Source organism: Magnolia sinica, chromosome 6 (genome assembly GCF_029962835.1).
Source record: "Magnolia sinica isolate HGM2019 chromosome 6, MsV1, whole genome shotgun sequence".
Classification (NCBI taxonomy): domain Eukaryota; kingdom Viridiplantae; phylum Streptophyta; class Magnoliopsida; order Magnoliales; family Magnoliaceae; genus Magnolia; species Magnolia sinica.
The window spans coordinates 103,518,712-103,543,522 of NC_080578.1; the positions used below are offsets into that span (position 1 = coordinate 103,518,712).

At 38.1% G+C, this 24,811-nt stretch overlaps 1 protein-coding gene across 1 annotated transcript in view; it reads left to right on the forward strand.

Moving 5' to 3' along the window:
• Positions 1 to 16,263: 16,263 nt before the first annotated feature.
• LOC131249369 (peptidyl-prolyl cis-trans isomerase CYP57) overlaps positions 16,264 to 24,811 on the forward strand; it is a 36,792-nt gene continuing 28,244 nt past the window's right edge. Inside the window, exon 1 of the mRNA XM_058250087.1 lies at positions 16,264 to 16,774. Coding sequence (XP_058106070.1) covers positions 16,555 to 16,774 — 220 coding nt within the window. The 5' untranslated portion in view covers positions 16,264 to 16,554. The remainder of the gene's footprint in view (positions 16,775 to 24,811) is intronic.

The following is a 24,811-nucleotide window of genomic DNA, read 5'->3' on the forward strand; positions in this document are numbered from 1 at the left end:
AGACAACATCAACCTCTTCCTTTCTTAGACAGGCATGCAAATACGCAGGCGATTCGCGCGAGGGTAAATCAAAATTCTCTTCGCAGCACGGGTGAGACTCGTTTCACGAATCAGGTGGGACCGCTGCGCTTGGGTACCTCGCGCTGGCCACCTACAGGGGTTAATTTCACTAACATGGGACAAATGATTTCACGTGCATGGAATCCAATCCGTCCATCATGTACATCGTCCTTTTGTGCCTTGATTCCAAAATTTATGATAATCCAACACTTAGATGGGCCACCAAAATATATATATGTATATAAGATCTCTAAATTCAAGTGGAATGAGCAACCCGAAACCTGGAATACCAAGATTTTTTTGTAGTTTTATTGTAAGCACAGTAGATGAATGGATTGGATGTCATATCAACATCACTGTGGGTCCTACAGAAAACTAAGGGTGGGCATTCCATCCCTGTTATTTCATATGGTGTTGCTACCTAAATTCAGAGGATCATAATTTTTAGGGCTTAAAATGGGACATATTAGCTGATGGACGGAGTGGATCCTATGACAGATCCTTCCATATGGCTCTAGGTTTGCGACCGTTACCACGGCTCTAAATTCATCTCACAAGCATAGACATTGGGTTTTCTCTAACCGTTCGTTTTTTCGTAAATTTGCGGCCCAGATTTTAAGCTGAAAGGCTCTTTTTGATGAGTGGTCCTGATTGGATGGATGGATTCACGTGTGCCGCGAAACGCCACTTGCATCTCTCGGCGCGCGAATCCGTGATGAACGTATCGTGGCAACGAAGGGCAGATCTCTCAGACGAGGAAATGAACTGGTGAAGAGGAATTTAGTGCTAATGAACGGTCCTCGCTTACTCAAGGTTGAGGGGCATCGCGTAACACGTGCCGACTTGTTGCGCGTGTACGAAATCGGGACCATTGATCGAGCAAGGCCCACCGTGAAGCAAAGATGGGCCCCGCTGATTCATCAATCGGGCCGCATATCTACTACAAAAGTAACAGTTGGGAGAAAATTGCCATTAATAGACGGTCAACATACACGGATTCGGATTGCATGCTGAAACCAACACGTGTATAAGGACTCTGTGGGGCCACCATAATTCATGTGTTTTATCCCCTCCGTCCATCGGTTTTTCCAGATTTTTTTAAGGTAAGTTAACAAAATTGAGGCATATCCAAGGCTAAAATGGACCACATTAAAGGAAATAGTTGGAATTAAATACCTACCGTTTAAAACTTCCCAATAGTGTTTTCCTTTTATACAGGTTGGATGGATCAAAAATAAACATTACTGTGGGCCCTGGCAAGATTTCAATGGTGGATATCAACTTCCCACTGTTTTATGTACACATGAGCTTAGATATGGTTAAAAATGGGGTCGTGCCCAAAAATGTGGGTGGAGAACGGATGCACCTTTGCGGATCAAACACATACATCACAGTGGGCCACAAAGTCCTCACACCAGGTAGCAGCGTGACTGGGTTTGGTGCACGACCGCGTCCAACATACCCAGGTGGCCTACCTGCCGGGCGCGGATTCAGATGGATCCGGACCTCACAGAATTCCGTCAGTGGGCCTACCTTATGTGTGTATTGTATATGGACGCGGATTGCCTCCTACCCCCACCCGGACAGTAATCCGTCTAGGCAGGGCTCCGTGAGGCTCACTGTGATGTAAGCTGTTCATCGTTTGTTTCAGATAATTTCAATATATGAGCTAAAAACGTAAGTAGGTCCTGGGCTTAAGTGGACCAAGAAGTAGGGATTGGCCGTTCACCATTAAAAACTTCTTGGGAGCTGGATAAGCTTCCTATCAAGCTGATATTTGTGTTTTCACTTCATCGAAGTCTACGTGACCTTTTGAATAAGTTATACGGTAAAAACACGAAACGATGGCCCTTAGAAAGGTTTCCACAGTGGGTGTCATTATCAATGCAGCTTCCTTTGATGTAGTCCTTTGATCAGTGGACCTGCTTCATTTTTAGGTTTATACCTTAGAATGATATTAAGAAAGTGTCGAACCGTGGCCATTGTATATCTATGCTGTCCATTCATTTTCATGATTGCATTTTTGTCCAAAAATGACGTTATTCCATATCTTAGGTGGATCATACCACAAGATACTGTAGTGATTGAATGTCTACCCTTAAAAACTTCCTAAGCCCACCTGTTGGTGAGGTAAAATAGACATGGATGGATGAAAGGAAAATACAAATATATGCTTGATCCAAAACTTTTGTGACCTGTAAGAAGTTAGTAATGGACAATTACCACTGTTTCTTATGGTATGGTCACTTGAGTGAAAAATACATAACCCTTCAGTTAATGGGCCACATCTATCTATATGTATAGCTAGATAGGTGCCAATTCAATTAAGTCTCCCAGTTGAATCAAGCCATGACCCTGGAGCCACCATGACGTGCGTGTTGTATATCCATGCCGTCCATCAATTTATCTGGCTCATTTTAGAGCATTGTCTCAAAATGTACGAAAATCCGAATCTTAAGTACATCACAACATTAGAAACAAAGGTGATTGGATGCTTGTGGGCCACAAAAGTTTCAAATCAAGACATATTTGTGTTTTCCATTCATTTAGGTCTATGTGACCTTATCAATGGATTGAATGGCAAACGAATATTAGGGTAGGCCTTGGAAAGTTTTTAATGTCAGGTAGGCTTTCAATCACCATTATTTACTGTGGTGTGGTCCAATTGATAATTGGATTTGTCTCATTTTTTTGGCTGATGCCTCCAAATGAACCAGAAAAAAACATATGGATGGCCTGGATATACAACATATAGATCAAGGTAGGCCCCTTGATCATGACCTTACTGAAGTTAATGTTTTTCTACCCGACGAAGGGCGTGCTAGTCCAATATTGTGGGAGCAAATTAGGCAGGGTCAGGGATCCACTGATCACAGTAAAATCCTGACATGGCAAAACTTAATTGGGCCATGCACAGCTGTAAAAGATGAGGCCACATGTTTAAAAGTGCATGGTTTGATCCCAACGTGCTAGCTCAGCTAAACCTTGTTACATCCTTTACCTTGTTTGGCAAGGCCCCAACTCAATATATCAATAAGTAATAATTGGGATAATTTAATCTAAATTGCTTACATGCCACATTTATAATTTTAAAATACTTATTTGATGCTTGTGCATTGATTATCATACTTGCTAAGTATCAAAGTTGTTCTTACGTTCCACGTGGATAATAAATAAGTTCAAGGGAGGAAGTGTAGGTTCCTTATATATATACTTGGGTAGACACATGATACTCTGCCTTTTAGCCCATGTGAGGTACAAGCTCAGCCATGTTATATTCAAAATAATTTGTTTTAAAATTCAAATTTGTTTCTTCGTGTTTCTTTTCGTAATTGTTATATTTTTAGAGTATTTCTCTTGTCCCACATCAAAATGATGAAAGTAAAACACAAATATGTAATAGATGAGTTTTGTATGTGTTGAAATATTTGGTTGAATTAAATAGACTATTAAAAATCGAGAACAAAAAAAAAAAGAAAATAAATTTTGAGAAAGAAGAACTTATTGAATTGAGTTGAGGCGTGACTGAGTCACTCGGCTTGAAATTAAATTTGCTCCCCTTGGACAGCGTCCCAAGTGCAACAGGTTTCCAGAGCAATCGAGCTCCGGGATACAACGACTATGACCCAGTCTCAGCGGTGCACTCACTGTACACGGGCTCGAACCACTTGCAGTTTAATCCAAAAGTGCTGAGTTGACTCAACGATGAACTCAGTAAAATTCTTAAAATTGTATTAGAGAGAGTTTTATAAGAGAGATAATAATTTCATATATTTAAAACTGGAATCGGTAGTCTTTATATGGACTCCGAAGTGGTGCATAAGCACCCTTTACAAAAGGTTAGGTCCGTTGGGTTTAAACCCAACAGGGGCAACCAACCGGAAGGGATGCATCTCTCTAGTTTAAAACGAAAAAGCGCAAGTGCGAGTACACACTCGCACATACAGTCCTGCGAGTACCCATACACACACACACACCCACGTAAGTATACTCATGTCGCACCCGCACCCGTACCCGCGCCCACGCCCAGCTCATCCTGTCCCTGCGCACGCACACACGCACACGGATTTGGACTCGGCTCGGCAGGGCGCACGCGCGTGTGTGGTAAATGGCATAGATAAGAGCTATTGGCATAGCCCCTCCCACAGGACCAAATTCACATGCCCCCTTAAAGGGGCTCAAGCCCTAAGCAAAAAGACTATCTTATATACAAGATAGTTTACCTTTTCAAATTCGATGTGGGACAAAACCCACAACACAAAAGTACAAAAGCTTTTCAAATGTGGAGGGAAATCACCGAAATTTTGAAAATTTAAATTTTAATATTATTTTAAAACAAAATATAACAATCCCCCACATGTTTTAAAATAAAACTCTTTCGGATTAAAGCGTAATAGTTGTGCAATGGTGCCGGTGTCACCATAGACTTGAACCAACATTATAGTAAGCAAGACAGGTCTAAAGGAATCAAGTGACACCATAGTCTTAAACCTGAATCCTTTTAATGTAGATCGCAAGTACATGCTACTCACACAACTCTTCCTCTGCAAGTGATTCTGCAGTTCGGTGCGTTTCGACCATACACCATTACCTGGATTTCATTAGTGCTCTAGAAAATTCGCGTAGATTTTTATAGGAAGCGGCCTCCACCTCTACACCCATATAAGTGAATTTCATCAAGTGTATACAGCAACTGTATACACCACCAAAAATATGGCTATGGATCCATTAAGAGTTCTAAAAATTCATCCTTCTGCGTTGCTGCTCGCACTGTACACCATAGAAGGGGTTCATATAACTCAGTGCAATCGTCTACCCCGTGTTTTGTTGTTTACTCATTGAACCTATCTCATAGAATATCCACTTGTATAGGTTGGGTTGCCGATACTAGCAGCTCATATATTAGGCTCAGCCCCATTCCCTTTAATGTATCATTGACTAACCTTTTAGATAGTCCTTTGGTCAGAGAATTTGCTAGATTCTTCTCTGACCTCACAAAGCCAATAGATATGACTCCATCACGCAACATATGTTTCACTACGTTGTATCTGAGTCTAATATGCCTGCTCTTTCCATTATATATTTTACTCTTTGCTTTTGCTATGGCTACTTGACAGTCACAATGAATAGATACGGCCGATACAAGCTTTGGCCACAATGGTATATCAGCTAAGAGATTTTTAAGCCACTCGGCTTCTGATCCAGCCTTTTCTAAGGAAATAAACTCGGATTCCATAGTAGACCGAGCGATACATGTCTGCTTAGTAGACTTCCAAGAGACTGCTCCTCCACCTAAAGTGAAGACATATCCACTCGTGGATTTTGTCTCATCTGAAACACTAATCCAGTTAGCATAATTGTATCATTCTAATACAGTAGGAAAACCATTATAATGTAAACCATAGGCTATACTGCCTTTTAGGTATCTCAGAATCCTAGACAAAGCATTCCAATGCTCTTTTCCAGGGTTATGTGTATATCTACTTAGTCTTCCTACTGCAAAAGCTATGTCTGGTCTAGTGCAGTTTGTTAGATACATGAGGCTACCAATTATTCTGGAATACTCCAATTGAGACACACTATTTTCTGTATTCTTCATGAGAGTCGCACTATAATCATAAGGAGTTATAATTGATAAACAGTCAAAATGGTTAAACTTTCTCAATATCTTCTCAATGTAATGAGATTGAGATAATATAATAATGTCATTTTTCCTTGTTACTTCAATATCCAAGATTACACTAGCCTTTCCTAAGTCTTTCATGTCAAACTTATATGATAATAATTTCTTAGTTGTATTAACTAATTTAATATTAGTTCAAAAAATAAGCGTGTCATCAACATAAAGACATATAATAACATATTCATTTTCAAAAATTTTACTATATACACATCTATCTACATCATTTATATGATAACCATTTGATTTTAAAACACCATCAAATTTTTCATGCCATTGTTTAAGAATCTGTTTTAAACCATACAATGATTTAATTAATCTACATATTTTATTTTCTTTTCCTGATATCTTATGACCCTCAGGTTGTTCCATATATATTTCTTCTTCTAATTCTCCATTTAGGAAAGCTGCCCTAACGTCCATCTTATGTATCACCAGTTTATATATGGAAGCTATCACTATTAAGACCATGATAGTTGTAATTCTAGTTACAGGAGAGTATGTATCAAAGTAATCTATTCATTCTTTTTGTCTAAAGCCTTTCACTATCAACCTAGCCTTAAACTTATCAATAGTCCTATCTGGTTTTAGTTTATTTCTAAACACCCATTTACAACCTATTGGTTTATTTCCAGGTGGTAGGTCTACGATTTCTCAAGTGTTATTAGATATAATAGATTCTAACTTATCATTTATTGCTTCCTTCCAAAAGGTTGCATCTGGAGAGTTAATTGCTTTTATATAGGTTGTAGGATCATCTTCTACTAAAAAAGTGAAAAAACCATCTCTTAGGTTAGTTTCCCTTCTAACCCTAGTACTTTTTCTTAGTTATATCTCTTCTACTACTTTCTCGTATGCATTTTTACTAGTAAATGTAATATCTGATTCATTGACTTCATCTATTCCTATAGATTTAGATTTCATAGGGAATACGTTCTCAAAGAACTCTGCATCCCTAGCTTCTATAATTGTATTAGGATATAGAATATTATCCTTAGTTTTTAAAACTAGAAACTTGTAGGCCGCACTGTTTTGTGCGTAACTTATAAATACACAGTCGGTCATTTTAGAACATAACTTTCTTTTCTTAGTTTCAGGTAATCCTACTTTAGCAAGACACCCCCACACTTTAATATATTTGTAACTAGGAACATGATTCTTCCAAAGTTCATATGGTGTTTATTTTAAAGATTTAGAATGAATCCTATTTAGAATATAACAAGCAGATAGAATTGCTTCTCCCCACATATTTGAGGGTAAGCCTGAACTATTTAACATAGCATTCATTATCTCTTTTAGAGTTCTATTCTTACGTTCTGCTAGGAGTTGTAGTTTCGTGAATTATTCCATTCTTTTCACATAATTCTCTAAATTGAGAAGATTCATACTCACATCCTCTATCTATTCTAAGTCTTTTAATTTTTATATTTAATTGATTTTCAACTTCAATTTTGTATTTAGAAAAAGCATCTAAAGCTTCATCTTTGTTCGTTAACAGATAGACTCTAGTGAACTTAGAGTAATCATCTGCAAAAGTTATGTAATATCTTTTTTCACCTCTAAACATGTGATTTCTAAAATCACCTAAGTCACTGTGTATTAACTCTAATAGAATAGATGATCTTTCTATTTGTTTAAAGGATTTTTCAATGAATTTTGATTCGACACATATTTCACATTTGTCAAATTCTTCATTAGATATATTAGGTAATAAACCTAATCTTTTCATTTTTTTCAAAAATGTTATATTCACATGACCTAATCTACTATGCCATAGATAAAAATGTTCAACGATATAAACAGAACAGAATGTCTTCTTATTATTATCACTGGATACATTTATAATGAATAAACCATCGCTACAGTACCCCTTACCAACAAAGGTTTCATTCTTAGTCATTACAAGCTTATCTAAATCAAATACTAACTTAACACCAGTCTTATTGAGAAGTGAACCAGTGACCAAGTTTCTTCTAATGTCGGGCACATGTAGGACATCATTCAACATCAGAGTCTTTTCAAAAGTGAGTTTCATAAGTACTTTCCATTTCCCTACAACTGGAGACGTTCTAGCATTACCCATGAACACCTGTTCATCATCTCCTGATACTTGGCAGGAGGTAAACATGCTACGATCCTTGCACACGTGCCTAGTTACACCAGTGTCTAGTACCCACTCCAAGTTGTTTATAAGGAAGACTTCTGACATCACAACTACTATCATGTCAGACTCGTTGCCTGTTTCTGTAAGATTAGCCTGCGGCTTATGTTTGTTTTTCTTAAGCTTGCAAGTTTTGACATGATGCCCAGGCTTTCCACAGTTGTAGCAGTTTTTCTTTTTCTCAAATTGATTGTTTGCATTCTTCTTTTTGAGCTTGCATTCATTTGCATAATGTCCAGGTTTGCCACAGTTATGACAGTTGCCCTTTTTCTTATTATTTGCCCGACTTGATTCCACAAAATTCGCCTTTGAATCTATCTCATTTTTATTTTCTTTTTGGTCTCTGATTCTATTGGCCTCCTCTATTCGTATGTGTACGATAGTGATTTCCAAAGAAACACCGCTCTTTTTATGTTTCATTCTATTCCTATATTCTTTCCAGGAGGGCAGTAACTTTTCTATTAGTGCTCCTGACAGAAACACTTCATTCAACTTAATTCTTTCTGTCGATAGTTCATGAACCAGATTTTAAAAATAGTGAATTTGATTTGTGACAGGTTTATCATCTGTCATTTCATAATGAAGAAAATTAGCAATTGCATGTTTCTTAGCACCTGCATCTTCTAATATATATTTCTTTTCCAAAGCAGTCCATATGTCTTTGGCAGACACGTAAGAAGCATACACGTCATATAGTTCGTTGGATAAAGAGTTTAGAATATAATTTTTACAATTATTTTCATCTGTTACTTTAGTTTGATTTGCTGGATCTATAGTAAATGATTCAGATAAAATGTATGAAACTTTCAGGGCGGTTAGAGCGAACATCAGTTTTTGTTTCCACCGTTTAAAGCATTGTTCAGCGAACGGTTCGATTTTGGCTAACTCAGTAGAAGCATTTACTGTTACTGTAGCCATAGTCTATGTAATTCAGCAATTCGATTTCAAAATTATTGGAATATTTGGTTAAATTAAATAGACTATTAAAAGTCGAGAACAAAAAAAAAAAAAAAGGAAAATAAATTTTAAGAAAGAAAAACTTATTGAATTGAGTCGAGGTGTGACTAAGTCACTCGGCTTGAAATCAATTTGCTCCCCTTGGACAGCGTCCTAAGTGCAACAAGTTTCCAGAGCAATCGACCTCCAGGATACAACCAATATGACTCGGTCCCAGCGGTACACTCACTGTACACGGGCTCGAACCACTTGCAGTTTAATCCGAAAGTGCTGAGTTGACTCAGCGATGAACTCAGTAAAATTCTTAAAATTGTATTAGAGAGAGTTTTATAAGAGATAATAATTTCATATATTTAAAACTGGAATCGGTAGTCTTTATATAGACTCCGAAGTGGTGCATAAGCACCCTTTACAAAAGGTTATGTCTGTTGGGTTTAAACCCAACAGGGATGACCAACCGGAAGGGATGCATCTCTCTGGTTTAAAACGAAAAAGCGCAAGTGCGAGTACACTCTCACACATACAGTCCTGCGAGTACCCACACACACACACCCACGCGAGTACACTCACACGACACTCGTGCCCGCGCCCACGCCCAGCCCGTCCCGTCCCCGCGCATGCGCACGCGCACGCGTACACGCACACGGACTTAGACTCGGCTCGGCTCGGCTCAGCGCCTGCGCACGTGTGTGGTAAATGACAGATTAGAGCTACTAGCATAGCCCCCCCACAAGACCAAATTCACATGTCCCCTGAAAGGGACTCAAGCCCTAGGCAAAAAGACTATCTTATATACAAGATAGTTTACTTTTTCAAATCCGATGTGAGACAAAACCCACAATACAAAAGTACCAAAGTTTTTCAAATGTGGAAGGAAATCACCGAAAATTTAAAAATTCAAATTTTAATATTATTTTAAAACAAAATATAACAATATGGAGCTTAAGCCCCTTTCTTAGTGGGCATGAGAATTTAATCTGATGTGAGCTATGCCATTAATCCTACTTGGTCCAGGTCCATGCATATGTCTTTGTGAGAACGAGAATACACTGTCATAAATTTTTTTGTTATGTACTCCCCAAGTATACTTGTGCTTGTCGATTTTGCACGAATTTCAAATCAAGGATGCATCTATTCGGGTGATCACACTAGTTGGGTTCAAACCTAGTACACCTAACCCATATGAAATTGTATTTTAAGTACTTAATCACTGTATATATATTTATATATATATATATATATATATATATATATATATATATATATATATATATATATATATATATATAACTTATAAATTATAATTGAGTGTGGAAATTAACGCTTTCTTTCTTAGTTTTTTCAAAATTCGTCTTTGACTTAGTGTTGTTTTGTTAACGAAGTTCATTGATGAGTTAACTCAATTTGGTTGAGTTATGCGTGTTGGTTTGAGTCTATGTAAAATAAGTGTATCATTGACATCGGGTTATAGTCGTTGCATCTTGAAAGGCAGCTGTCCAAAAATTATATTGCACTTAAGACGCAGTCCAAGGAAGATGAATTTAGTTTCAAGCTGAGTGACTCACCCAATCACACCTTGATTCAAACAAATGAGTTATATTTTCTTACTTTATTTTATTATTTAATTTTTAATTTTTTAAAATGTTATCTATCGTGTTCAGAACAATATTTCCAATAAGTCAGGATGCTCTCATTTAGATCATTGTTTTGATGATTCAAACTATCTCATTTTATAAGTATGCTAGCCTTTGACTCTGTCAAGTGAACACGCGGTGAAAGGAAAAACAAGTGTCCATTAACCGTTTCATAACTCGTGGTGGTTCCTTAATCAGTTTCTCATTTGAGTCTACGCATGGACTGTGTACAGTTATCTAGTGCCTGCGTACCAGGCATTATTGCCAGAGTATTAAATAGCTTCCCAACATATGCCCCTTGTACTGACTCTACACTCGCATTACACGTCGAGGGGCTGTTTGATTTTTTAACCATGATAATTCCTTGTAAATAAATGACGAGTACTTACCATTAAATTCAGGCAGCTACCCCGTGTAGATGTTGACGGCTATCCAGCTTGACTGTACATGAACTCAAAAACTGATGAGGGGGAAAGAGGGATTGCTTACTAAGTTACTCAGTACTTTGGGCCCACCGTAAATGTATGTGGTTTATCCATGCCATCCATCCATTTTTTCAGCTCATTTAAGGAGTTGAGCCCAAATTTTAAGTACATCCAAAGCTCAAGTGGATCATACCCCAGGAAATAGTGGGAATAATGATTTCCATCTGTTGAAACCTTTATGGCCCCACATGACATTCACCCTCACCCAACCTGTTTATAAGATCATAAAGATATGGATAAAGGATATGGATGAAGGAAAAACGTAAATATAAGTTTATCCAAAACTTCGGTGGCCCCATGAATTTTTCAACAATAGATGTTCAATTCACACTGTTTCTTGTGGTGTAGTCCATTTAAGCTCTACATATAATTCATTTTTGAATTCAAGCACTAAAAATATTGGTAAATTGGATAGATGGAGGAGATAAAATACATAAATTATGGTAAACCTCACGGAGTTCACTCAGTACTCTAAGGGCCCGTTTGGCCAGGTGGAATGGATGGGATTGAATGGTATTAGAGTGGATGGCATGGATTTCAAGGTAATGAAGGTGTTGTCAGTGGATTGTCTTAAGATCCATGGGATTGCTATATCAGGATTTGGCACGCCCAGCCAATCCTAGGATTAAACCTTCCCATCCCTTTCAATCCCTCAAACCAAACACGCCCCAGGCAAACTTGAACCGATTAGGGTGGATTGGATGGGATTTAAAGGTAATGATGGTGTTGTTAGTGGATTGTCTTAAGATCCATGGGATTGCTATATCCCGGGATCAGATCACCCAGTCTGTTTGGCACGCCCGACCAATCCCGGGATTTAACTTCCAATCCCTTCCAATACCATCCAATCCCTTCCAATCCGCCCGGCCAAACGGGCCCTAAGTGTACTAAGTTAACACCCAAGTCCATAGATCAAGTGGTACACTAAGTGAAAGATACATTGTTTCAACAATGAGGTCTTGATATCAATTCCCTAGTGAGGGTGGCTAACAATGAAGTGTGAACTGATAGTGGGTGACCGATTTTCTTTTTCTTTTTTTAAAGTGTACTACGTTATTCATTACACAGTCTGCTTCCCTTAAGACATGGGTAAAAGTTTAACATTTGTAGGGTCCACGTGATATTTATTTGTCATCCAGACAGTTCATACAGTCATAAAAACATTAATAAAGGGAAACCAAAAATATCAACTTGATCCAAAACTTCCTGAGTCTGTAAGAAGTTTTCGATGTTAGGTGTTCAATTCCCACCATTTCCTGTGGAGTAGTTTTTGGCTCATGCACTAAAATGAGTTGACATAATAGATGAACAACATGATATGACACAAACATCTTGGTGGGCCCTATAGGTTCTGCGCGCTACTCATGCATGCTGACTCTAGTGCATGCAATCCCAAATTTTCAGGTGAAATTACCCACATTTTTCCTTTCCTTCAGATGTAGGGCAGAGATCATTATTATGTGTATTTTATTTTATTTTTAATCAAACACCCCCTAGAATCATTCTTGTGATAGAAAAAACTCAAAATGCACCTTGGCAACCTTCTAAAAACTTATGCTTTCATAGTTGGGTCCACTACATATTTCCCAAATGTGATAAGCTTACTTTTTTAACACTTAAATCGAGAAATTTACAAAATCAATGTGGGGCCCATTGTGATGTACGTGACTTATCCACATCGCTCATTTGTTATGTCAGCTAAATTTAGGGCATGAGACCAAAAACGAGGCAGATCAAAAGCTCAAGTGGACTATACTATGGAAAACATTGGGAATCAAACACTTGACATTAAAAACTTCTTAGGGTCCTTAAAAGTTTTGGATCAAGCTAATATTTGTGTTTTCCTATTATCCATGTTTATGTGAACCTATGAATGGGTTAGATGATAAAAAAACCTCAATATAGGGCTAGTGAAGGAAATACCTTTCAACGGTGGACAAATTAAGGCCCTTGTTTCCTTTCGTGTGGGCCATTTGAGCCTTGGATCTGCCTCATTTTTGGAATCATGCCCCAAAAAGTTCTAAGAAAATAGATGGACGGTGCGGATATCATATACATTACGGTGTGGTCCACAAATTTAAGTTAATACTTTTGTATCGATTTTTGAGGTGTAAGTACTCTTACATTTTCAAACAACGTGAAAAGATAATAATTACTCATTTACTAGGATTTACATGTATCATGGAAAATCAAATAGGCCCTTAGTGACTATGTATCAAGTCTTAACAAAGTGTGTTGATGCATAAAGCTTTGATTCAACCTGTTCGTTATGTCTATAACATCTATTTTTTGCTTGTAGGTAATCCCATGGGAGGAGATCAAGTTGCAAGCGAGATTATCTGGCTTCCTCATCTTGCATATATTTTATCCAAATGTTCAATAACACACCACACAGATCACATCCGTTGGACATGGCTGGAACCATATGGGCCTATTTGGTATGTGAGGTTAAGTGGGATGAAATTGCTCTTGGTCCTGTGCAAATTCCATCCAACGTTTTGGGTGGATGGGAATGGTTGGGATTAAGTTGGATGGAATTGCTTCTGGTCATGTGCAAATTCTATCCGAGGTTTGGGGAGGATTGAAAGGGTTGGGATTAAGTGTGATGAAATTACACTTGGTCCCATGAGGGATTTCCAATAGATTTTGAAATCTACCATACACGTGGGCCTTACATTGATGCGTGTGTTTTATCTATGCCGTCCATCCATATATATACCCTTCATACATGACATTCTAGTTAAACATGTGTATAAGTGACTAACATCCTCTGTAAATTTGGTTTGTTGATTACAATTCCATGGTCCACCAAATATAGGATTTTAATTAATCCAGTGTTTTTCCAACAATAAGAATTTTATCCTAAACATAAGGATTGGATGACCAAAATATCATGGTATTTCCAACTATGCAATTATCGTGCGACAATGGTGTTAATCTCGTCTAATACAATTCCATACCATTTAATACCATGGACCAAACATGCCATATAAATAATAGTGGTTCAAACACTCAAGCATTAACAATGTAGTCAACATGGGACAATGGTGTTAATCTCATCTAATACAATTCAATACCATTTAATCCCATGGACCGAACATGCCTTATAAATAATAGTGGGTCAAACATTAAAGCATCAGCAATGTAGTGCAGCCGTACACTATTGGATAAAGAGTAGAATTTTGTTGCAGCAGCAATACAACTACCCACAGGAGCTTCTATTCTCTCTGATCTTCAGATCATACCCTACATTTTAGTTTTTAATTAGTTTAGCATTTTTGATCCACCTTGTTCAACTGATAGTGTTTGATTCATGCTGGATTGAAACTGGCGCGTGTTAAACCACAATAGACTACGCGGTGAAAACTAATAGAACGGCCCCCAACCTACCCTAAACTCATGGCCCAGCTAGTTCCTTTCCACCGGTCCGTGATGTCTGGGTTATATCTGCTCGGTTCATCCTTTAGTCAGCCCATTTTCCTACACGAACTAATATGAAGCATATCCAAAACTCAATTCAGCCCAGTCACAAGGAACAGAGAGTATGGAAACATCAACGGTTGAAATCATCTTGGGATCCACTATGATGTTTATATGCCATATAACCTGTGTGTAGATGACAGGCAAGCACATATATCAGTACCATGGAAATCTTTTGGAAGCAGTTCCCATGTAGCCGCATTGTTCGTATATTTTGCGATATCATTTAAGGAGATGAACTCAAAAACAGGTTGTAACCAAAGCTCAAGTGGACCCACCACAAGAGGCTGTGGGGACAGTGATTCCCATTGTTGAATAATTTATGGGGCCGTTATGATCCAACCACACGGGACTAGATGAAAGGAAAAAAGAAATATAAGATCCATCCAGAAAATTTGTAACTCAAGGAGTCCATGGTAGACATCTAATTACTACTACTTTCTTCGGTGTGGTTTACTTGAGCTTTGGATTTGTTTTATTTTTGAGCAAAAAATTTAAAATGATTTGAAAAAATAGATGGTCAGTGTGGATATGATAAATACATCATGGTGAGGCTTACATAACTTGGTGATGTCAACCGTGTGGAATCAATTTTATTGGGAAGTGGATTGGACGGTGTACCACACACCACCAACCTGGTTAGTGTGTTTACGTCACCAAGTTTGGTGGGTCCTATTGTAACGTATGTATTATATTCAAATCATCCTCTCATTTGCGAGCTAGTTGTAAGACTTGAGCTGAAAAATAAGAAAAATTCCAAGAACAAGTCTACCACAATGCAAAAGGTAGCGGATGATTGAACATCCACTATTGAAGGCCTTTAAGAGGTCACGGAAGTTTTGGATCAATGTAATGTTTGTTTTTCCGCATGCAATTATGTGTGATACTATGAAAAGATTGGAGGTAAAATAAATATTATGGTGACCCTACAAATGTTTTAACGGTGAAAATCATTGTCTATAATTATTATTTCTAGTGTGTTCAACTTAAACTTTGGATATGATCTATTTTTGAGCTCATGATCTAAGATAATCTCTCCAAATGGATGAATGGAGTGTATATAATAAAAAAGTAGGAGCTCGAGGAGTTAGCTCCTCTTAGCACTAGAGCTGGGCGGAATCTGACCCGATCCAGTGGATCCGACCTGATCTGAATCGAACCGAAGGCCTGGATTAGTGCGGATCGACTAGGAGCATTCAAATCCAATTGTACATCGGATTCAGTTCGGATCGTGGTCAATTCGGACCGATTCGATCTGAAATCCGAACGAATCCTAACCCTTCTTTCTCTACTCGAAGGAGGCACTGCACCCACCCATCTCTCATCCTTTCTTTCCCTCTTTCTCTCCCGATTTTCCTCCTCTCCTCCTTTCTCTCATTCTTTCTCTCTTGGTTTTCACATCCTCTTCTTTCTCTCCCTCTCTTAACTTGATCCAACTCAATTCGGTTTATTAAACCAAGTCGGACTCGGTTCGAGTTAGACCAGCAAGCATTCAGATTAGATTGAGTCAGCCTAACTGAACTCGGTTCCGGATCGAATCTGAGTTAGGTTCTTGAAAAATCGGATCGATTCGAGTTGGACCAATTCAGTCTGCCTGCACTGGACCCTCACCTCTATTTTGCACGACACGTACCCACACCAGCCAGGTCGGTGGTGTGTGATGCGCCAGCAAATCCGTTTCCGTTTCACTGGTGATTGGTGAACGTTCATTCTCCACTGTTGTGGACAGTCGAGTTTTTGATATCCCTCATTACCGGCCCTATTTTCCGAAATGAGCTGAGAAAACGGATGAACGGAGTGGATGTAATACAAACATCTTGGTGGACCCCACAGAGTTTGTGGTTACAGGAGATTCCTATTACCCGGGTCACATGCAAGTCGTCCCTCCCAAGCGCGCGCGCAGAATCTCTGCGTCTCTCATCATCGTCCGAGAAGGGAAATTCCAAATCAGATGAATAGGTCGTTCAACAACAAAACCCTAATCACCCTCTCTCCATCTCTAGTATCAACCGAGAAGGGAATATCCAAATCGATGTAAACGAAACCCTAGCTTTTTCATAATCCCATTATCGCTCTTTATTTCCTCTCTGCCTGCACATGTCTTCGATTTACGTATCGGAGCCTCCGACGAAGGGGAAGGTGGTGTTGAATACGACGTACGGTCCCCTCGACGTGGAGCTCTGGCCCAAGGAAGCGCCCAAGGCCGCCAGGAACTTCGTCCAGCTCTGCATCGAAGGGTATTACGACAACACCATCTTCCACCGCGTTATCAAATCTTTCCTCGTCCAAGGCGGCGATCCCACTGGCACCGGCACTGGTAATTTTAATTTTACGCAAAATCGCCCATTTGGGAAGATCCTAGCCGTTGAATACTTGACAATTTTTGTTTGGTTGATTGTGGACTGTTGTTGTGTTCCCTCTCTCAACTTTCTATTCGCTGACTGCGGATTGCATTCTATTACATTTGTATCTGTTTTTGAGAAATAAAGACCTTCAGTAATGCAACTAGAGTCTAACGAATTAAGGGCCTGTTTGGATGCTTGTAACTTTTTTAAGTTGTAAGAAAGTTACATGTAACTTACTTATAGGTGTAAGTGAGGGCCTGTTTGGATGCCTGTAACTTTTCTAAAATGTAACAAAGTTACAGGTGACTTTGTTACGGTTGGTGTTTGGGGGAGGAAAGTCACGGGTAACTTTCTCTCAATCTGTGACTTTCTTAGAGGAGAAAGAGGCAAAAATGATACAGGCACTTGAGTCGTTTTTCAAGTTACCTGTATCTTTGATACAGGTAACGGTTGAAAATTTTGAAATGAAAATCTTTTGAAAGAATCGTACCTGCATTGAAGAAGCGTACCTACCTTCATACGGAGTGAAGGCTGAACGGCCATTGAAGGTGAGGCTACAAGCGGCCATTGGAGTCTATCAGGTTACATGCGGGCGCAATGAGGGCTACAAGGCTGACATTGGGGAGAATCACAGCTCTGTATTGAAGAAGGTTGGCGGCCATTGCTATATAAATAGATAGCCCTCTCCAATGTCTTCATCTCCCTCTCTCAGCCTCCATTTCCCTCTCTCAAGTCTCCTTCTCCCTCTCCCATAGCTTCAGCAAGGTTGGAAACCCCTTTTCTTTCTTTCTATTGTGTTTTTCCTTTCTTTCCTTTTTTTGCTTTTTTTTTTGTTTTTTGTTTTTTGCATTGACAGACGCAGCTTGGTGAGGTGGCGTGGATAATGGCTGATGATCTGTGGGGCCCACCATATTGTATCTGTTTTATCCATGCTGTCCATCCATTCTTTTGGATCGTTTTAGGGCTTGATTCCAAAAACGAGGGATATCTAAATCTCAGGTGGACCACACCACCGAAAACAATAATGATTGAAAGTCCACCATTAAAAAACTACTAGGGCCCATTGTAATGTTTGTTTCACATCCAAGCTGTTGATTAGGTCATAAAGACCTGGATGAAGGGAACAAAACAAATATCAGTTTGATCGAAAACATTGGTGGCCCACCAAAAGTTTTTAATGGTGGGTGTTCAATCAACATTGTTTCCAGTGATGTGGTTCACCCAAAATTTTGATGTACCTTATTTTTGGGCTGATGACTTAAAATGATCTGGAATAATGGATAGATGGTGTGGATGAAACAAATACATCAGTGGGCCCACATAACACGTCAGCAGCCCATGGACGGTTGTCAAGCTACAGGTGGTTTGGCTGTTTGAGGACCCATTTTGTTTTTTGTTTGTCTTTTTTCTTTTTCTTTTTCTTTCTTTCTGTTTTTTTTTTTTTTTTTTTTTTTGCTTCCTGCTATGTGGGCTGTTGTGGCTATTTGAGAAACCCATGTTACAGGACCCATTTTTTTTATTTTTATTTTTATTTTTTTATACTTCCTGCTATGTGGGCTGTGGCTGTTTGAGAAGCCCATGTTTATAGGACCCATTTTTGTTTTTTGTTTTTTTACTTCTTGCTATGTGGGCTGTTTGAGAAGCCCATGTTTACAGGACCCTTTTTTTTTTTTTTTTGCTTCCTGCTATGTGGGCTGTTTGAGAAGCCCATGTTTACAGGACTCCTTTTTTTTTTTTTGGCTGCTGTTGTGGTTGTTTGAGAAGCCCATGTTTACAGGACCCATTTTTTTTTTTTTTTTGGCTGCTGTTGTGGTTGTTTGAGAAGCCCATGTTTACAGGACCCCTTTTTGTTTTTTTTTGCTTCCTGTTATGTGGGCTGTTGTGGCTGTTTGAGGAGCCCATGTTGATTGTACATATCAGTATCTCTGGTAGGATTTTTTTATTTTTTATTTTTTTAACTTGCAGTTTTGACATTCATTGATGAAATTAGCCTTGTTAAGCACATGGCTATGACAGCTGGCCCTGCACAGGAGATTCCCTTCCATGATTCACCACAGGGATCACCACCAGTTAATCTCCATCTGCACAGAATTGTATTACAGTAACAACTGAAAATTAGAAGATGATAACTTCAAGAGCCTGAACTGAAAATTAGAAGATGATAACTTCAGTACCTGAAGAGTAGAAGGAATATACATTCGTGGAAGGTTATCAGATCCCAAGAAATCCATGTTTTCGTGGGTGAAATATACATTCCTCCCATAATTTGTGAATGCATGGATTATCAGATCCCACAATCCACAGAATAGCAGATGTCCAAACTGACACTAAGGTGTGCTTGTGAGGGAGGTTAACTTGGGATGATCACTGAAGTTATGCTGTCTTAGTTACAATTTATATATTCCCCTCAATTAGCTCATCCTTACAACATGGGCTTTCATCAACTTCAGCAGTTTATTTTTTATTTAAGTATGGAAAAATAAGCTGATTCCCTATAACTTTCAAACAACTGTCAGCTTCTATACTAGACACTCCCATGGTTGCCTCACATGCTATTTGCAGAACATAACAATACCAACAAGTAAAAAAGTGATTTGATTAACAAGCAGATCTTTGCAACAAGTTGCATTTGATTAATAAAAGATCCAGATGATGAAAAAGGAGCTCACCTGGATGTTCTTTTGATCATCTGAGACTACAAGACTCAGGGTAGGGATCAAGGAGAGCAACTTTGAAGCATAGCCCGTACATTAGTGCAAGTACCTGAATTTCTGACCTTTATGTGCCTTTTATGTGGGACAGTTGGTTATCTGTAAAAGTTTATCCAAACACACCTTAAACATGGCGGATTCAGATCTCATGATGGAGCTAAATACCATGGTTGCAGCAGCTGCGGCAAGTGTACTAATGATCTATTGGCTTGAGCAAAATAATATGCTAGAAGAGCCTCAAGAACAACAACCACAGAATTGGACAGGTGCTCAGCTGCAAATGCAATTATTAATGGGTTGGGGCGAACGTGCTTCAATTACATTCGTATGCACAAAGATGCATTTTTTCGCCTTCGCGACATTATGCGAGAGAAGAGTCACTTGCAAGGCACATTTGGCATATCCTTAGAGGAAGGATTGGTGATTTTCCTTCATACAGTTAACCATCACGTAAAGAACTGTATTATGCAGCATCATTTCAACCATTCTGGGGAAACGATTAGTCGTCGCTTCAATAGGATGACGCAATCGTCGGGCTACATTCCGAATTTCTAAAACCGCCCGAGAATGGGTTGCCTCCTGAGATATTGAATAGTACGAGGTTTTTCCCTTATTTTCAGGTTAGTAAGTACATATTTTGCATTTTATAAATTCAATCCTAAAGTAAGGAAAAATAAGTTATACTTCTTTTCCTTAGAGTTGTGTTGGAGCCATAGACGACACACACATTCCAGCCATGATCGGTTTGAAGGAGTAAGCTAAGTGGCGCAATTGAAAGGGATATATCTCCCGGAATGTCCTGGCAAGCCGTTCTTTTGATTTAAAATTCCAATATATACTAGCTGGGTGGGAGGGATCAACCTCAGATTCACGAATGTTAGTAAATGCTGTAAGCCAAAACAATAAATTGATTGTCCCAACAGGTATTAATTCAAGTCAATCAATAAATACATATTAATTAGTTAATATGTACCTTAAAATTAAGTGACTTCGGGCTTATGTTTCTTGTAGGCAAATATTATTTAGTTGATGCTGGTTTTGCAAATATGCCCAGTTTCTTAGCACCATTTCGTGGAGTTCGATATCACCTCAAGGAATTTAGGCAGGGTTGCGAGCCAATGACGAAAGAAGAGTTGTTTAATCTTCGTCATTCCTCGTTACAGAATGCTATAGAATGTGTATTTAGAGTATTAAAAGCACGATTTCATATATGGAAGACTGCCTCAACCTATCCTATGCGCACACAAGTGAATATAGTTCATGCATGTGTTATCCTGCACAATCACATTGTGAATGAAAATCATGATCAAGATCTTGATTTGGAGATAATAATGATAATAACGACGACGATATGGGATTAGATGTGGATGGAAATGGAGATATTAACGAAGAATACGAAGCTAGTGATAATGAGGATGAAAACGAATTTGAGAATGAATCCGTCATAGTTAGAAGGGAGAAGAAGCGATGGAAAGATTTTAGACTTGCAATTGCATCTGATATGTGGGCAAACTATAATCCACGACATAATGATAACTAAATGCTTCTTTTTAATTTTTTGTAACGAATATTAATGCTCATATCCTGATTTTAGTCTTCGTATACGAATGTAATATTTTGCGGATGCAATTTAGAGTAATGTTTTTTAAATTCTTTTTTTTTTTTTTTTGCAATTGATATATCTTAAATAACTTACAAATGTGAAATATTTTTAAGGAATGACGCAACCTTTAAATCCAAGCAATAGAGGTTGAAAGACACAGATCAATTGGACTGACTATATGGATGAATGTATGGCTAATATACTAGTTGATGAAGCATTGTTAGGAAGAAAAACCGATAATACTTTTAGAGAGGTCACTATCAACAAAGTGTGTAAAATATTTTAAGAAACATTTTCCATGCATGTGAGTAGTGAGAACTGCAGGAATTGATTATGACTGTTGAAGAACAAATATCTGTTGAATAAGCTTGCGATGAGCAAGAGTGGATTTGGCTGGGACGATGAAAGAAAATACGTGACTGCCGAATTAGCGATTTGGAATGAGTTAAGACAGGCAAAACTTGAAATAAAAAAGATTAGAAATAAGCCATTTTCACTTCTTAAGCAGTTCGAGTTTATATACGGAGACGATTCTGCCACGGGGAGTTATGCGCAAACTCTAGTTAATCCTGATGAAGAAGATGTTGTGCCAACTCATGCCTCTGATGATATCCAGTTGTCTCCAGTTAACTCCAATGCATATACACCATTTACGCCCATGGACTCTTCATTTTGGGATGGGACATAATCTGAAACTAAACAATCTAGAGGAAGTAGTAAAAGGATTGTAAGAACCTCAACTCCAGGGCTGTCGAAGAAAAGGAAGACTACTATCGGATCAACTATCATAGAAAGATTTGATGGCCTTTGATGGTCAATAGACAAATTTGTCGCCCTCAAGTCATCAACTGATGTTGCACTGATGACGATGAAATTATGGTAGGAGTTGGAGAACATGATAACCATTGATGAAGACATGATGTATAAGGCTTTTAGGTTCCTTTCAGATCGACCGAATCTTATACATGGGTTCCTTCCTAGTGTGTCACATGCCCAAAGGAATGTATGGTTGGAGAATATGGTTCCTGAATAGATTACTTTAGTTTGATGTTATTTGTTTTTGACTTTCTTTCCCTTACAACATTGTAAACATATCTTGTGAAGAAAATGAAAATTTTTGCTTGGATATGTTACCTCAAATTTTTTGCCCACATTATTAGCATTTTGAAAACATGGGCCCACTTTTATGGCCCACCCGTTGATTAGTTTAGCCTAAGAATTGGCCAAACTATTCATTTACATGGGCGTAATAAAATGGAATAATTTTATCCCATCTTTTTTATTTGTTAATCTGATTTTTCAACGATTCCCTATTTCAACTCTATCTAATGTGAATATCCAACTTATTACCTGTAACAAAGTTACAGGTTACCAAACACAAACAAAGTTACCTGTAAGTAAGTTACAACTTACATCCAAATAGGATTACCTGTAACTTACTTACACCTGTAAGTAAGTTGCATGTAACTTTCTTACAACTTAAAAAAAGTTACAGGCATCCAAACAGGCCCTAAGTTACAGGTAATCGTGTTTGGATGTAAATTGTAACTTACAAAAGTTACAGGCATCCAAACAGGCCCTAAGTTATAGGTAATCCTGTTTGGATGTAAATTGTAACTTACAGGTAACTTTGTTTTTGTGTTTGGATAACCTGTAACAAATGATATTTACACTAGATAGAGTTGAAATAGAGAATCGTTAAAAAATCAGATTGACACATAAAAAAGATGAGATATAATTATTCTATTTTATTAAGCCTATGTAAATGAATAGTTTGGCCGATTCTTAGGCTAAACTAATCAACATGTGGGCTATAAAAGTGAGCCCATGTTTTCAAAATGCTAGTAATGTGGGCAAAAAACTTGACGTAACATATCCAAGAAAAAAATTTCATTTTCTTCACAAGATATGTTTACAATGCTGTAAGGGAAACAAAGTAAAAAAACAAATAATATCAAACTAAAGTAATTTATTTAGGAACCATGTTCTCCAACCATACATGCCTTTGGGCATGGTACACACTATGAAGGAACCCATGCAAAAGATTTGGCCAATCTGAAAGGAACTTAAAAGCCTTATACATCATTTCTTCATCGATAGTTGTCATGTTCTCCAACTCCTCCCATAATTTCGTCGTCATAAGTGTAGCACCAGTTGATGACTTAAAAGGCGACAAATTTGTCTATTGACCCGCAAAGGCCATCAAATCTTTCTAAGACAGTTGATCCAATAGTAGCCTTCTTTTTCTTCGATGCCCCTGGAGTTGAGGTTCCTATAGTCCTTTTACTACTTCCTCCAGATTGTTGAGTTTCAGATTGTGTCCCATCCCAAAATGAAGAGTCCATGGGCGCAAATGGTGTATATGCATTGGAGTTAACTGGAGACAACTGGATATCATCAGAGGCATGAGTTGGTACGACATCTTCTTCATCAGGATCAACTAGAGTTTGCGCATAACTCCCCGTGGCAGAATCATTTCCGTATATAGACTCGAACCGCTTAAGCAGTGTGAATGACTTATTTCTAATCTTTTTTATTTCAAGTTTTACCTGTATTAACTCATTCCAAACCGCTGGTTCGGCAGTCACGTATTTTCTTTCATTGTCTCAGCCAAATCCACTCTTGCTCAACGCAAGCTTATTCAACAGATATTTGCTCTTCAACAGTCGTAATCGATTCCTGCAGTTCTCACTACTCACCTGCATGGAAAATGTTTCTTCCACCATTTTGCACACTTTGTTGATAGTGAATCTCTAAAAACATTATTGGCTTTTCTTCTTAACAATGTTTCATCAACTAGTATATTAGCCATACATTCATCCATATAGTCGGTCCAGTTGATCCGTGTCTTTCGGCCTTTATTGCTTGGATTTAAAGGTTGCGCTATTCCTTAAAAAGATTTCACATTTGTAAGTTATTTAAGATATCAATTGCAAAAAAAAGAAGAAGAGGAATTAAAAAAACATTACTCTAAATTGCATCCGCAAAATATTACATTTGTATACGAAGACTAAAATCAGGTTATGAGCATTAATATTCATTACAAAAAATTAAAAAGAAGCATTTAGTTATCATTACGTCGTGGATTATAGTTTGCTCACATATCAGATGCAATTGCAAGTCTAAAATCTTTCCATCGCTTCTTCTCCCTTCTAACTATGACGGATTCATTCTCAAATTCGTCTTCATCCTCATTATCACTAACTTCATATTCTTCGTTAATACCTCCATTTGCGTCCACATCTTCTCTCATATCGTCGTCATTATTATCATTATTATACTCTAAATCAAGATCTTGATCATGATTTTCATTCACAATGTGATTGTGCAGGATAACACATGCATGAACCATATTCACTTGTATGTGCATAGGATAGGCCGGGGCAGTCTTCAATATAGGAAATCGTGCTTTTAATACTCAAAATGCACGTTTTATAACATTCCGTAACGAGGAATGGCAAAGATTAAACAACACTTCTTTTGTCCTTGGCTTGCAACCCTGCCTGAATTCCTTAAGGTGATATCGAACTCCACGGAATGGTGCTAGGAAACCGGAAATATTTGCAAACCAGCATCAACTAAATAATATTTGCCTTCAAGAAACATAAGCCCGAAGTTACTTAATTTTAAGGTACATATTAACTAATTAATATGTATTTGTTGATTGACTTGAATTAATACCTGTTAGGACAATC